Here is a 17202-nt window from a genome sequence, read left to right as displayed (position 1 = left end):
TCGTCGGTTAACAATACTGGCCTGTGGCGGTAAGGTCATGACCGGTGAGCAACTATTTGAAGGTCTGAGGGGGCGGGCATCATCCTACGGAGGTGCCCGCCCAGGGGGAGGGGCCATTGGCTCCTCCTAGAACTTCAGGGGCAAGGTAACTGGTGCTTCAAAGGGGCGCGGGTTGGGGAGTCACGCTTTCCTTAGGCTGGTAGCCACCCCGCGCGCGCATACTCATGACGTCACCGGATGGCGCAGAGTAAGGGCCCTCCTTCAGTGGGTAAATGGAGTTCACGGCGTGGACCGGGTAATTACCGGGCCCGGCTGCGCATGCGCACACCTGTAGGGGAGGCGCAGCTAGTAGGACCTGACACCGGTTAGCGACCTTGCCATATGGCCCAGAAATGTTAGTATACAAAAATGCAGAGGAGGATGTTAGACTCGGTTAGGAAACAATCTGTATTAGAGTCTTTGTTAAGGATAGTCACTCACACCTGTTGACAATAATGGATCTAATGTCCTGCTGAATTTTTGTATAATTGTTTATCATGCAAATTTAAAATTTATTGTTTTTGTACTTAATAAATACGGCCGGGGGGTCTCTCGACCTCCCGCCTTCCAAAAGATACCACGTCTAGGGTGCTGTGTCCGGGGGTGGTGTGGACATAGGGGGAGGGCGGTAGCCAGTCACTGACCATGTGTAGGACGCTGGGAAGAGCGGAAGCTGGAGAAGGGCCAGAGGTGGAACACCCCCTGAGGGGAGTGAAGCAGGCCTCTCCACTAAGAGGAAGGGAAGGGTGGACAGCCCTGGAGGGAAAAGGTCGACGAGGGAAGCTGGGTGTGTGGAAGTTGCAGGTCAGACGAAAGGAAGAGGGGAAGAGAAGATTAAGGTGGAAGGAAATTAAATTTGAATACAAAGTTAAATAGGGATGAAACTGTGGTGAGCACGAGTAAAAAATGAAAAAACACATTTGGTCGAGAGGAAATAATAGTATCTGGCGGGGAAATGGGTGGGTGACAGGAAAAGAAGGCTAGCGTGAAAGAGGAATGCGGGTGAAACTGAACGCAGAGAGGCGCAGGTTTATGTTGGGTTTAGCCATATCAAAGGTAATAGGGAATGTTGGTGAGAAAATTGATGGGGTGAATAAAGTGGACGATATGAAGGTGAAATGGGGAGAGAAGGGTGGTGGGGAAGAGAAAGCGGCTATGGGTAAAACAAAGAATGGCGGATCGGGCAGAGATTGCAGTTTCAATGGGATGCATGAGAATAGAATGTCATAATGGGGAGTTCTGCAGACAGGAGGCGGATCTAGGAAATGAAAAGACCTATAGATGTTGGCTGGAGATGGGACATTATTGAAGAGAAGAGTATAAGAATGGTTGCACATGGCAGGAGAATATGCAGAACAATGGCCTAATGGGTGAAAATGAAATATTGATTTACAAGAAGGAAAACTGAAAGAGTTAGAAGCGAAGGTAGACTCGTTCACTATGGGTGTCATGGAGTAACAAATTACACCACCTGGAGAAAAATATTGAAACAGACATTTCTGGTTGAATGTCACCCTCGTCCCGGTCTTCTTAACGAACCCACCCACCACAAGCCCTCTAACCACCAACAAATTCCCATGATTGATGTGTGCAATATGAACCATCAGAACCACAGAAACATGCTTTGACTGCAGCACCTATATTCAGAAGCCACTCCTACAGCCCTGGTGGGATGCAGACCAGGTTTCCTAGCCAGCACATTCACCATAGATGCTCTACAGCTCGGTATGTGAGCGAATAAACCACTAATCCAGAAGGCGATTTGGTCATCTGAATTATTACTATATATTTTGACAATGGGCAGAGGAAGAGCCGGAAAGAGAAAAATCCCTTGCAGATCACGAGGGGAGGGGACATAACAGACTTACCTATCCCTTGCATGAAGGCACCATACAGCCGGTCCGTGAGGAGTGGCTCGGGGAGCTCTCGAAAGTAGAGTTTCAGCGTTCCAGCAATAGCATTGATGTCCATGTCGCTTAGCATCACCAGGATATCTTTGTTATCTACGTATGTTATAAATAGAACAGTGTTTACATCCAGCAAAGCACAATTGCATTAAGCAGAACAAACTGAAGAGGTCAGTGGAAGTCCCTCATGTGGATTTGACTGTCCTAGGACAGTACAAATAAATTATGAGGGATGATGACAAAACGGCTACAACATTAAGAATAGGATGTGTGTGGGGTGCTCTCCAGCCAGACTTCCCTACAATTCGGTATGATACATGCAAACATATGTGAACAACAATGCTCTCATATATATGTGCTGCGCTCCAAGCAAAGCTTACGATGGAATTATCACGCTGGAGAAGCCTCGTTGCACCTAGAGACAAGTCATGGGCGCGCTTATTCGCCTTCCTTTCAGAGCAAACCCAGGGCGATGAAAAGCAGGTGCCTTTTTAAAAACATAGCAGCTGAGCACTTGTGAGGTCAGAGAGCAGCTTGCCAAGTCCATTTGAAGCAATCTCTGAGCAGTATTATAAACGAACATCGCTGCCTTCGCAGAAAGCAGGATGTTTAAGGTTTGAAGCACAGGGTTCCGGCCAAATGTGAGGCTTGTGTCCTTTAAACATCCTCAGGAGAGCCACCTTCTCAGCTCTGTCTGCAGCCAACCCTCCCCACTTGTCTAACTCCATCACTTCCTTTCTAAACCGAGTCTCACTTTGGTATGACCGAGCAGCGTCACGTGAGTTATCCCATTGGAAGTGTGAGCTAAGAAGAGGGCACCCCTGACAAATACTGAAAAAACGACATCAAAAGAGCCGCCAATCGAACTATGGAACTGCTGTGCCGGAGCCTGAGGTTACTGCCCCGAAAGAGGAGGGAAGCATCCTCACCAACTCAAAGCCTTGCACCCCTCACCCCAATCAAATTGGGGAAATAAATCATATATTACACTCCTAGACTCCCTAGAAGTAATACAGCTCCCCTTTTTCCATGTCCTCCTTGCTATAGCATCTACAATGATCCCCTCCATGGACCAGCGCTGCCTTGCCTCCCGAATCCTGCCTAAATAGGTTGGTTTGCTCCACTTCCGTCCCTTTGTTAAGGAGTTTATTTTGTTGTCACTGCTCAAGCTTTGAATGAGTGTTTTCAATGATGTCAAAGAGCCCGCTTACAGGAATTTGCTCTTTCGATAATTTCAAATTAGGCTGGATCTTTAGGGAATTGCTATTATATTTTCCCCATTTGTCACCCTTTAGTGTAATTCACCCTTCTTAGGTTTTTAACAAAGTCACTATTATGTTTTCTTCATACAGCCCCAGCATTTACAGCTGCTAATAGAAATTCCTCGAATTTCCATTACTTCCGAGTGCCTTTGGTTGGAGCTTCTATATGTCAATGGTCTTGTACACTCTTGTTCGGTCCTTCCCCAGGATCCCACCTCCCCCGCCATGCACTCACTTGCGTCGAAGGCTGCCTTCAGAGCCTGGATGTCGGTTGCCACGCCAGAGATCCTGTAGATGCCCACTTCCTCGATACCACGTTTCTCCACCTCCTCGACACACTGCCGCACGATGTAAGGCACTTTGGACCGTTCTCGCCTACAGGATGAAAACATGAATTAATAAGAGGGAGCTACTTCCAGGCCTCATTATGGGTTGATTTCTGTCACTATCGGACTGGCGTAGAATAAGGGGACTGCAGTGTGCAAGAAGTCGAAGGGGATTAGGTTGAGATGTTCTATCACGTCTATGCATGAAAGAATGGAAAGCTGACTGAATCAATGAATGAACTGTAGAATTCTTCACATTTCTTCATCCTGTTCTCAAATATTAGGCCTCATAAGCCTAACCAGCTCCTGCCGCAGCCCTTGCTATTTCTGAAGTATATATTGCCAGGATCCATCACTCCTGCTCTGCGGAAGCCCCACCTATTGTAGTGGTATTGCCAGCATAATCCTGTCAATGCACATCACTCCCGCCCTGCAGCATCTCTAGGGCTGGCGACAGAGGATGAACATGAATCCCGATCTAAAGCTTCCCACTGGGTCCAGACATGGCCCTACTAATGCTCCTCAATCCACAGAGTGCTTTAGCGTGTCTGTTCCAGTCCTGAAACCCGCACACAGCTCTCCTGGAGCCACCTGAGTCACGACATGAAGTGTTCACTACAATTCCAAAAGTGGAACACTGCTCTGTTACTCTGCAGCACTGTTATCCCAATACTGCCAGTCACATACATCTCTACCAATGCACGCCCTTACTACACCAGCAATGGGAAAGTGACACTTCTGGCAATCTGCCTCAGTAGGCACCTGCTCCCTACGAATGCAGAACTGTGGCCACAACAGTGCCGTGTCAATGGACAGTTACCGCCTGGCACTGCAGCACTGGCAATAAGCATCTTCACTCTTGTGCCTCAGTCCTGAGCACAACTACACTTTTGCCATTCTAACAATATCTCATCCCTTACTTACCATTTGCCCCATGCAGCTACGCCTCGTCTGCCCTCCCCCAGTATGTCCCGGATGAGAAGGGGCTACTATTCGGACTATAAAACATCCAAGGGACACAAAGTTGTACTTCAGACAGGCACTCCTCTTAGAAAAGGAGATTTAAGGCTATAGACTGGCATAAACGAAGACACGTGAGTAACAGACCCAAGTACTTCCTAATGATGATGTACAGTAGAAGCATAGAGCAGATGGTGTGACAAAGCAACAAGGGGACTTTCAGAATACACAGTAAGAGAAAAAAACATTAAACTAAGTGAAAAAAACAAACAAAAGGTGTCTGATTGGACGTCACTGATAATCACTGCTTTGAAGACCGAAAGAGACCGGAATATCTCTTTCTCTTTAAAAAAAATAAAATAAAAAAACAGATCGTTTCAAAGCCTCCACTTTCTAACTGCATGGATTTCTACTGTAAAGGAAACAATCTCGCCTGGGACTTGGAATTGCAGCTCTACCTTTGGAAACTGATGGACAGAACAACAAGATGATCCAACGCACTGAAGGGAGAAGTCCGCTGAGCTTCTACCTCTAGTAGCGCTCGCATTTCACAGCTCCACACACTCTGCGAGGCAGGGAGACAATGCCGCAACGCACTCTCATAGAAGGCAAAGTGGATTCAATCTGTCACGTAAGTGGTCCTTTACGTCCCAGTGACCACAAATAACTACCTCTATCTTCACAGGTGCATCAAATGAACCTCCCTTGTCCGAGCCAATGAATTCCGCCTAGCTAACATCAAGGCTTGAGAATCAGGAGCACAATGCCTGGAAACCAGCTGGCAGGACTGGTACCCTAGGCGTGCGACTAGCATCACTGACCACGTCCAGCCATAACTTGGGATACAGTTTCAGCCGCTAATAAGGGAGCAATGGAGGTAGTTTCTACTGATAAATGTAAGAAAAGAAAAAAAATCACATTTTTTTTGTACAAATAATTTGTGGTTAAATGACGACTTAAATACAATTGAGTGGAGGGCTGCGGCTTCCCTTGGTCCACTATGTTCATACTCGTTGATAACTGAGTACCTGTCTCCAGATAAATATGGATGTAACCAGGTGTGAGGGGTTACTCACAGTAATGGCAAAACTAGGCAGGAAGGTGGATCCTTCTCACTTACTTTGTGACAACGCTGATCTTAACTCCGAAGACACCCGTTTGTTTTTTGGATGGAGTTCGCTTTAGGCTCATGTCCCGACTCGTGAACTTCATAGAGAATTCCACTTTGATCTAAATGAGGAGAGAATAAAACAAAAAAGAGAAGTGAGATCAGAAGGAGGTTAACAAAGGGAATAAAGAGGAGGCAAAAATGATGTAGAAAGTGATGGGACGAATTAAGATAGAATGGCAGGGAAGATCATGATGACTGTCCAGAAAACTCTGTGCATGCAAAGTGTGTTGCTAAGCTTCCTTTTAATAAAAATATATATTTTTAAAGGCAGGGAGGAAGTGACAAGGCAGGTTTGGGAAACGTTGAAAGGAAGGAGTGATCGGGGATCGAGAAAAAAAGTCAGAAGGAAGAGGGTAGAATTGTTAAAAAAAAGTTGAGACAAAGAGAGGAGGAGAAATCAAGAGGAAAGAAAGTGAAGAGCGAATGGAAGGCACGTAATGCCAAAGCCAAAAGGACTAGCCTCTGGGACCTTTTAGCTTTGCCAATGGTTCTAGCCATGCTTTACAGCATCCCCCCAAGCATAGGTTTTAAAGAAAGAAGAAAAATAGCCATATGCATCTGGACACATCATTTTGTAGGCAAGCGCACCAAGCATGGGTGTGCGTATAAAATAATGTAAGCGCCTCTTCTTTTCTATTTGCCAATCCTAGTTAATTGGTAAACAAACAAAAAAGTAGAATGGGTGGGGAAGCAACATGGAGGAGACAACATCAGGGGGAAACAACATGAGGATGCGCAAAGCAACACGTGGTGCGGGTGGGGGGAAGCAACACAGAGGGCGCAAGGAAGGAATAAGGAGGTGGGAGCAAAAGGAGAGTGACAGGAACATGGGGAGCAAGCAAACGAGAGAAAGCCCACTATCAGCTAACAAAATGCCTCCCAAGAGACAGCGTATAAGCTGCCTTAGGCGAGACCTAAAAAAATGGGATTACAAAAAGGACAAATAGAAAGACAGAGGGTTAAGTTAGTGAGTCAGACAAGGAAGGCAGGAGGCAGGAAAATGATAGATAAGTGGGAGAGTTGATAAAAGGGCAAGTAACAAATGAATATTTACTACAAAGTAGAGTAAGGGAAGAGAGTCGACGTGGGATGGAAAGTAAAGGTGATGGGACAAAGAAGACAATAAGATCTGGAAAAAAAGGAGGGGAATGGGGAAACAGAATGGAATATAGATGGGTTAAATAAAGGCGAGCTGAGTGCTGTAGGTGAGAAAGAGGAAAAAATGGGAAATAAAAACATGGTAGATGGAAAAGGGAATTGGAAGTAGTAAAGAAAAGTAAAAAGAATGGCCATTGACTGTATGGAGGCATCAGAGAAAGAAAGGGGCGGTAAATACAATTTTCTGTGACCACACAATATACACCTTTGCCAAAATACACTAAATATGTATAGGATAGAAATAGTAATTTGATTGTGATTTGAAAGGTTAGCACATAGTAACTAAAATTAATACGTTTAATCAAATTTTTTTTTAAAAAATTCCCATTTGTTCCAATCATTGCAGGCAATGCCAGGACTTCAAACTTTAAAATCATGATCACTTCACTTCAGCTTCTCCGGCGAGGTGTTGCACACTTGGTCAACAACCTAATCTCTCTCTCACTCCCATTCATAAACTACTCCTCCTTGTCAGTAAATAACGGCCACGTGCTTCGCTTTCAAAATCACTGCCGTGAATGGACATCTGACTAAGCTACTGACTGCTCCACCACACCATCAGGCGGCTCCTCGCTCACCATTTCCCATCTCTAAACATTCATGGTCTTGCGCAACAATCCCAACCCCTCCTGTGCACCACTGGATCCTCTCAGACCTCACACAATCAAACCTCTTGCCACTGCATCCAGCATTTGTTTATGATTAGCCCTCATATCGACTATTCCCGCACAACGTGCTTCAAATCTGCAATGGTGCTGTTTCTTACAAAGAAAGGTACAGCTGGTCCCTTGTCTCTCTACGGCTATAGCACCATATCTCAATTCCACCTTTTCTCGAAGACACTGGAGCGACCAGTCTTAAATTGCTTCACTCGATCTGTACTTCAAGAAAATTCTCAACCCTCTCGAATCTGATTTCGATACAATATACTTAAAGGAATCCGCATGATCACACGTACCAAGATTTCTCACCACCACCTATCACCACCCACTTTCTTCAATTATCATACTTTTGAACCTATCTGCGGCCTTTAACACCGTCGACCACCCTAGTCTAGTTTCCTTTTATGCTCAATTGGCATCCCTGGCTTAGTACACAAATGGCTCACCTCTTACCTTTACAACCCCTCTCAGCTGGAACTCACAGGTATTATTTCCCACTCCTTTACCATTGAGTATCCCATATGTCTCAGGGGGTAAGAAACATCTTCAGCCTGAGCGTCTGTAACATCGTACTCGCCGGGAGACCCAGGAAGGCCCTTAAACAAGGGCCCTCTAGGGAGTCCCAGCGAACACTGCGATCTAAAGTCAACAACTCTGCTCCATAAAAATTCTGTGATATTAATTTCCCTACCACTGCCTTCTTTAAAGGCTCTACTGATAGACCGCCATACCTCAGATCAAACTAATCACCTGCAGTCTGCCAACCATGAACTCATCCTGCATGCTTCCATTCCGTTGGATAGAAGACCCCCGAAGAGTTTAGAGATGGTTCTTACCATCTTTTCTTTTGTTGAAACTAATGAGCTTAAGTGTGAACTGCATTGTGATGTGCCAAAAAGCAAATGCATTTACAAATCCTTTAAAAACCAACAGCAAAGTATATCTCATGAGACCTCTAAAACTGCTTACCCCATTCATCTCTATGACGTCCATGTGCCAATTCTTCGACTGCACAGTCTGTGGGTCCAGCTGTTGGGAACAAGAGGGAACAGGTGGTTATTCAGGAGGTATAGACCTTCAGAAAGATCTCAGGTTTTATCTGCAGGCACCTATCAATCGACGTTAAAAATATTGTTCTAAAGCAAGTCAATAAAATGTGATACACTACTCTGCTAGTTCAAGTATCTGAATAAACAGTAGCATTCAATTTCATTAAAGAATCAATGAATATGTATATAGTCAATAACTGGTGGAGGGATTTTCCAATTTATAACATGGGAATACGAAGATGTTCGGTTTCTGTGATTTAAAAATAGCATAGAATAAGCATAACGGGTAACAGGCACCGGTATCAACTGGAAGAATTTGGAAGCAATGGTACCGCTCTCTAGTTTTGCCTGCCAAAAAAAACTACAACTCATTGAAACTGACACTTACCCTACTAGCAGCACACCTTTAAACAGTGAAAACAGACTCCAGACTGCGAAGGAATCATATGGAATTCCATGCCCTGGACTATGGCACTGAAGTACAGCGTTGTGCGCTTTCAAGGTAACGATGACACCAACGTATGGAATCAAGGGTAGTCATAGCTGCATGAGCCAAATTGGATATACCTTCGAAGTAGAGGCAGCCTTCGACACCATCTCACACAGCATTCTGATAGAACGGCTGACTGAGGTTGGTGTCGAGGGCTCAGCCTTGGTATGGATCAAAAGCTACTTGACCGGACGTACCTCAAAGGTTCAGATTGGCAAATTTTCATCTGCTAATCAGGAAGCAGACAAAGGTGTGCCCCAGGGCTCTATTTTGAGCCCCACGCTTTTTAATCTTTATGTCTCTCCCATTGCAAGATTAATTAAAGCCTACGGATTTGAGACCGTGTCTTACGCTGACGACACTCAAATCCTTATTACCCTGGGACCAAACGCAACCGACACCAAATCGAGATTCCAAAATTGCATGCTAGCAGTTAAGGACTGGATGACAGAGAACTATCTTCTACTGAATGTGTCTAAGACGGAGATCATGCTCTTTGGCAATGCTCACAAGCATTGGTCCGACGAATGGTGGCCAGCACCGTTGGGTGCCTGTCCTCCTCCTAAACCAGTAGCCCGCAACCTGGGCATAATGCTAGACAATAAGCTCACCTTGACAGAACACATTAATAACATCTCTCATACCAGCTTCGGTCTCCTGCGCAACCTAAAGAAAATCTTTAAGTGGATTCCTCTGTCCTCTCGCCTACCATTAATCCAGGGACTAATCATTAGTCGCTTGGATTATGGCAATGCTCTTTTCGCCTCCATCAATGAGAACCTCCTAAATAAATTACAGGTTCTTCAGAATACAGTAGCCAGAATGGCCCTCGATCTACCCGCCCGCACCTCCTCTGCCCCCTGTCTGAAGACGCTTCACTGGCTCCCCATTAAAAAACGTATTAAGTTTAAAATGTGCTGCCTAGTCCATAAAACCCTGAACGGCAACGGTCCTGCCTACCTAGCAAAAAAACTGACGAACTACCGCCCTGCTAGAACACTTAGATCGTCCAGTCTTCACCTCCTAGCGGTCCCCAAAGTACGAACCGTCAGAAATGGAGATAGATCCTTCTCCAAAATTGCCCCAGAAAGCTGGAATACTCTACCTTTGCACATAAAACTTGAACCCAGCCATCAGATATTCCGCAAACTTTTAAAGACATGGCTATTTTAACTCTGCTTGTCTCCTACCTTACCATCTGAACATCTGTCGGCGCTATGAGACCTTTGGGTGATATGCGCGCCTTACAAAAACCAATACATAGACATAGACATAGGGGTAAAAATTAGAAGCAGGGATAGAACGAAATGCTGGGTATCCATTGCTGGTAAAGGAAGCCGGTGGTAAATCATGGATAAATGTGACGGATGAGCAGTTGTGGGTCACACACACTGCAGACTGAAATGCCCAGGGCGACGAATAGGAGTACAGCAGGCAGGAAGAACACGACCAATGCACAGGGTGAATGGAGGAACACCTAGGAGAGCACACTAAGAAATCATGCCGGCAGGATTGTGGGTGTCAGCACGACTCAGTGGTCCTTATGTTTTTTTTTTTGAGTTTTTAGTTTTATATAGTGTGAACTAGACCCGAGACATCGGGTATCAGAGCGCTTTACATGGGCACCAGTTTCGTTACATGAGGACACATTCATTTTTATTAGGCACGGGGAGATTAAGGGATTTGCCCAGAATCACAGGATGTTGAACGTTGTTGCCGAGTCTTGAACCCGGTTCCCCAGCTTTCAGGGTGACTGCTCTAGCCGTAAGGCTACATCCTCTCTATGCGAGTCCTCTTCTGTCAGCAGGAGTCAGAAGTTGGGATTCTTCTTCAGTTGGAGTCTTCCCAGCCAAGGAATGTTTTGAGGTGGTGTTGGTAGAGGTGCCAGATTTATCCAGCGCACTAGCCAGTAATTTGAGGGATTCTACTGCCCAATCCTAACAGTTTTTTTTGGAGTCCCCCCATCACGTTTTGCAGCAGTTCCTTTTCCTGGTTTCAAGGTGGCAGGACCCAGCTGTCATCAGGTAGGCCTGTCTTCAGCTTCTTGGACCCTTCTCTACTTCACAGGGTCTAAGATGGTTCTCTCTTCTACTCTGGCATGAGGTGAAAATAAAGATTGTAATCACACCTAGACGTAAAAAGTCTATTTTGGCCTACATAGCGAAATAGCTTCGGGTTTTATTTCACTGTGGGGGTATACTACCTTCTATAGTGTGCCCTATTTGTATATATTAGTACCGTGGGCCTATAAGGTACATTTTAGGGGTGACTTATAACTATGTACAAATAGACTTTTCCTACATGGCAAAGTCATTTCTCCTGCCTTGTGTCACTTCAGGGCATTTAGACTGCACCCTAGCCAAAGCACAGTGGCTCTCCTGGCAGAAGCATAGTCATACATTTGAGTGGTGTAAATATATCCTGCATCCCATATATGAAAATAGAATTCCCACATCTAGGTGCACTTAATGTGCCATTTACAGTGGACTTATCGGGAAGTTAAATAGGACAAGTAAGGAGTGCCAATGTATAGCACATGATTTAGAGGGAAGCACAGGCACCTTGTGCACTTTACCACTGCCTACAGTGATAGGAGTCCCAGAGCCAGCAAACATGGGGTGCAGAACCATGTAGAATAGGCGGCTTGCTGCAACCACCTTCTTCATATCAAAGTACTCCTTCCTCTTGACCATGTTTGTTTTGTTTCCATCACTTGTAGAGACTTTCACCCATCCTGTACTCCACTCCATCTGCCCCATGACCAGTTTGGAGTTATCTTCACATCCTTCGAGCAATGGATCCACACATAAATGGGGCTAAGTACTGGGGGTCGCGAAATGCAGAAACATCTCTACGGTAGGGCTGCTTTAAAATGTTAGCCCCTTTCACAGCCAAGTGCTGATCTGTAATAAAATATTCCTTGAGCCTCAGTCCCGCACTGCAGCTCTACGCAGGTGCCGCGCTTTACTTCAGTCGACAGGGAGAGAGCACGAGAAGCATGGCCTCCGTCTGCAGAGACTACTGAGCGTTTGGGTTAATGGGCACTGGGGCCCGACACAAGACTGGTTTGGGGGTTTATGGACCAAGCAGGTAAAAGAAGAGGAGCCTGAGCCCTGGATTTGAGCAGCTATACCGGCCCATTCTCAGATGTCGAGTCCAACCAATAATGACATGTGTGCTCCTGGGCAAGTTGTATCCTGTTTCTGTAGAGTAGTATTACAGTTATCCAGGGCTTGGAGAGCACGCCGGGGCACGCGAGTCTCTACAGAACTGCCGTCATTAATTGTTACAGGCAGATGTGAACATTTTGTGCACACATGAAATCTGTGTGTCAAAGGTTTGTGCACACACTATACCTATAGTTGACTTTTGTGGTACTGCTGACCACAAAGGCAAGTTAAGCACTTCTCTCCCAGAGAGTGGACACCATGGTAGAGCCTTAGTATGTGAATGTGCACCACGTGTGTGTATCAGAAGGAACTAGACAGTCTCTGCTGCAGCTCCCGCACCATAGAAAGATCCACTCCATGAGATCAGCAAGCGCCCATAAAAAATAGAAATACTTGATGGTTAAATGCATTTTTAGAAAAAGACTTAGAGCAGCTTGTACTCTATGGTATGCGGTATATGTATTAAAAAGTATGAAATTAGTGCAAGTAAGTGGCCTGTGAATAGGTATGCTTTAGCAAAACAAACCGCTTTAGCAGAGATGATGGAGGGGAAAATTAAAATTTAAAAAAGCACGAGGCGAAGTAGTGCATCCTTCCTCTGTCACCACGTCTGGGACGCCTTGCCTTTTAATTGAGGCAGCATAGCACTTGCTGCATTCTTTTGCAAAATGTCCCTTTTCTTTTTATTTAGAGCCTTGTTTAAGTCTTATGGTGGCACTGGATCTCACAAGTAACCAATTTATGTTAAATGAAAGTCTTTCTGCTTCTGTATATTAAACACGGCAATTAGAGGTGTCTTTTTTCAAATACTCACTGTTCTGCCCACACAATCTATCCACAAAACCTCTGTATGCTACTCCGGCACAAGCTGGAGTATAATCTTTGTACTTGGTCTAAAGTCAACAAACTAAACATACAACCAATGAAAAATGTCATTTAACAGACTTACTGCACTTAACTAGCTGGGATTAAGATCTCTCTTTTGATTGACCTTTGCAGAATAACATATTTCTGCGTTTCCCATGCACTGTTTAAATAGATCTTGTGACCCCATAAATATTCAATGCGTGTGGTTTCCAGTGCCCAAAGCCAAAAGTACAGAGAGAGAAGCCATGCTGGCCTGTGATCCAGATACCACAGCGAGAAGAAGCTTGCCATTCACAAATCATCAGAACTCTTTAGAATCCATGGGAAGCATGGTGGTGGCTATTTCTGGATCAGGAAACATTCTCAGAGGTTCAGAAAAATAGCAAAGAGCCTGAAGGATTTCAAGGTCTGGCCAAAGTGACCATTCCAAATGAAGCCTGGGACGCCAATAAGCTCCAAAGCTCTTAGGTGTAAGAGAGTGGTACTGTCCACTCCTGTCACAGATTTTAAAATGAGTCCAGACCGCTTATCGGATAACTTGGCATCTTTACACAACAAGCATTTACAATGCAATAGGTCTCGCACTGACATTATTTTGAGCTATTGACATTGTAAATTACATTATTTTTTGTTTTTTTTTGCTCTTTTGTAAAACAAATATAATGCATTGTAATTTAATATGATTTAATTTAACAATGCCAATTGCTCAAAGTCTCGATACTCGCCTGCCAACTCACAGCCTTTCTTCATAGAAGCATAAAAAAATTAAAAAATCACCTTAAAGATATTTAGTCTGTCTTGGTAGTAGTGTGTACTTTCAAACAGCAGGGAATAGAAGACGAGTTAAAATAAATGTCATTATTGCTCTTAGAAAGGAATGAGTGCTTCAAATCAAACCTGGCACGCCAGAAAATATGCTTTGATTTTTCCCTGCCTTCCTGTAAAACGTTTCTCAATTTCCATCTCAAATCCTACTCACTGAAGTAGGATTATCCTACTTCAATATTAATTAATCCCTCCAATATTATAAATACTCCTAGCAAAAGAAAACATTTTATCCTTGAATGCTTTGCCTTAAGCCACAGAGGCTACCAACACACAATAGAATAAAACCCCAGAAGCACAGAACAGAATCAATGACAGAGATGTCAACAGTCTGTGACAACATCATTGGAAGCCATGATGAGGTCACTAACCTATGGCGACGTGAGAAACCCAAGTCAGTGTCAGCAAAGGATACTGCAATGGCACCAACCACCACCATGATGTCACTGACCTTTGGAGATGTTAGAAACATGACACCAAAGTCATGGTGATATCATCGACCTTTGCTGACATTAAATGAATATGATGTCGAGGAAGCTTTATTTAAGCAACCAAAGGGGCCATAACGAAAGGCCAGGTGTCGTGATTTACGATTAACGCCAGCGAAGGATTACGCGATTGCAATAAAAATAACCGTGACGTCATTGACCCATGGAGACCTCGCACACAAATGATATAACCAAGTGAGGCAGTAACATCAGGGAACTAAGGACACTTTATCAAAGAGATGGCGGTGTCAAATACTTAGGATGAAGTCACCAAATACAACGCAATGTAAAGAAAATAGAGAGCCATAAGAGACCCAAGATACTTTCACTAAATTACACAAGGATTACAACAACTATCAATGTCAAATTAACTGCTTATGGAGACGTCAGCAAATGCCCCAATGGCGTCAAAGACACGAAATTACATAACCAGTGACGATATTTAGACGGGTCAATCATGACGTGATCCCCACTGGTTTGGGCATCAGCCCCCAACAAATGACAAAGCTTTTTGCCCGCTGCCGTCACAATGAACTCCCTGCTCTGCCACTGGCGGAAGCCACCCATCACTAGGGCCAGCCGTCTTTGTGGGCCTGACAGGGGGAGGCCATGGAGGTCGCACTGTCAATCAATGACCTCCCACTCCAGCTCGCTCCCCGCCCCTGGGAGTCCCACAAAGCACAAAATGGCGGCTACTGCCCCTGACCAACCCAAGAGGTGCCCATCAGCTGGTCAAGCATAGCGCGCACCTGTGCCTGGGCCGACATGGCGTGGGAAGGTGGGGCTTTTACCAGTGGGCAGTAAAATATGAAAACGGGGGCGAAGGTCTCCGCCTGGAGCTCCCGCCACTGGAACCCGTCCAAAAGAGAGCGCGAGCCTCTATTTGTACTGCGCATGCTCAGTTCTTCAGCCTCCACACTGGCTCGGTTTACAATACACTGAGCCCACTAAAGGAGGGGGAGACTACTACTCACCGGCACCGCTACCGATCACACTTCGGAAACATGATCCCTCACTACACGCCTCCAAGAGATAAGAAATTGCTTTACGACAGCCGTGAAGCTGATGACCCAGTCCGGATGGGCCGTCCAAAAGGGAGAAAGGGCAGTGACCAAAAAGCATCCTTTTCAATGGAAAGCCAGCGTTTAGCATAAATGCTGACGCGACCCAATAAAAATGATGGGCGGGACTTCAAGTCCCCTGCTGAAATCTCCTCTCTTACAATATGTCTCGCCGAGCGAGCAACGCATGCATGCTGCAACGCTAGGCGACACCTAAAAAGAAAAGGCAAGGAAATGGATTCATTAGAATAAAAAACTGGGGTATTAACCTATTTTACCGTTACATTCAGATCACTTCATGTGCGGTTTAGAACTGAAGTCAACATGCCTTTGTCACTAATTAATGAATAGCTTTCTTCAAGGCAATAGGATTATTTTAATGAATCAAAACTAAGATCACTCACGGGTCTTCATATCAATAGCCCATGGTCACCAGTGGTGTCTTTTCATAGATCCTCTGGTTCCTCCTTATAGAGCTTGTCTGTACAGTTACTACCATAATCATAGAGAAGTTATGAGGGGTCAAGCTCACCCAAAATGTGAGTATTTTATTGTACAGGTTTAAGAAATAACAGTGCAATAGTCCTAGAAAATGTAATATACTGATTGATGATGGCGCGTTCTGTTTCCTTGCATCTCCTACAGTGTTCTAGTGTACATCTATGGCATTATATAGTGCGTGATGCATTAGTAGTGTTAGGGTGTATGAGTTTAAATGTAAAATGTATTGTTCCAATTCTGTGGGTAGCCGACTCTGCTGATGTATTGAATTACAGTGGCTGTCAAAATGGTCATGACAATTCCCACGCGAGTAAGTATGTAAGTCAAATGTACAGTGGAATCAAAGAGGCTGGCAGGAAAGGAGACGAGGTTCGTTACAGATATAGGTGCTAAGTGCACATGAGGGGGAGAGGGGCGTGGCTGGGTTGCAGATGGCTTAATTGCACAGGGACAGAGCGTGTTGCAGCAGTGTGGAGCATAAATGCTTCCCTGGGTGATTATACCTGGAAGCTTTTTTGCAATCTGACTGCACATGAGGACAGCAGAGAAACAAAGATGGAAATGTGGAGGTTTCTTGATCTCCCGACAGCTTTTGGGAAAAAAAGCGGAAGGTTACTGAGTTTGCGTCTGGCAGAAACTGGAGTGATGCAATGCAGACCTCGAGAACCCCGTACATGATCCTGGACAGCGGAGCAGTGTGGCTGAGAGATGGCTGCTCTGGGCCTGTACTCTCCAGCTTAGACAGCTCCGAGCTGTGAGATGCTGGGGCAGGACGTAGCCCCCTGCACCGGACCCACCTCTTCAGAGGGCGGCCAAAGACAACTAGTATCTCGGAGAGTCAGGGGTCCTACGTGACATTCTGCAGCGGGGCCCGAGCATTTCCTCGTATGCCACTAGCTTGATGCCCACCGCTCTGCCATGCATGCCAATGATACAGGGAGCCCATCCACTCAGCATTTTATTGTTTTTAAGATTTCTTTCCCCGTATGAGACTCCTTGCTAAAGGAAACTCTGCAAAACTCAGCATTTATATAAAAACTATTATTTTCAGAAGAGTCACCTTCAATGCATTGAATGAGCACTGCTGCACAGCAGATATTTGATGATGCAACAGTAGGTTATGCAATTTAATGGCATATGTGTACCATCAATACCTATGCGTCCCTGGTCTCGCACTTTGGGACTAACCAAATGTTTGTAAAAAATCAACTGCAACCAGAATCTTAAAATATTCCACAGGATGGGAAGTCTGGGCACAGATGGGTC

General features: G+C 45.1%; 1 protein-coding gene across 3 annotated transcripts in view; it reads right to left on the bottom strand.

Annotated features, from left to right (window-relative positions):
• Positions 1 to 17202, bottom strand: part of ABR (ABR activator of RhoGEF and GTPase) — a 1177460-nt gene that overhangs the window by 49059 nt on the left and 1111199 nt on the right. For all 3 annotated transcript variants that reach the window (XM_085649250.1, XM_085649252.1, XM_085649251.1), the window contains exons 17-20: positions 8455 to 8514; positions 5615 to 5724; positions 3444 to 3583; positions 1908 to 2042 (exon numbers count right to left, since the gene is read on the bottom strand). In XM_085649250.1, coding sequence (XP_085505376.1) covers positions 1908 to 2042; positions 3444 to 3583; positions 5615 to 5724; positions 8455 to 8514 — 445 coding nt within the window. The remainder of the gene's footprint in view (positions 1 to 1907; positions 2043 to 3443; positions 3584 to 5614; positions 5725 to 8454; positions 8515 to 17202) is intronic.

This window comes from Triturus cristatus, chromosome 3_2 (assembly GCF_964204655.1).
Source record: "Triturus cristatus chromosome 3_2, aTriCri1.1, whole genome shotgun sequence".
Classification (NCBI taxonomy): Eukaryota; Metazoa; Chordata; class Amphibia; order Caudata; family Salamandridae; genus Triturus; species Triturus cristatus.
This window is presented reverse-complemented; position numbering and strand designations above follow the sequence as displayed.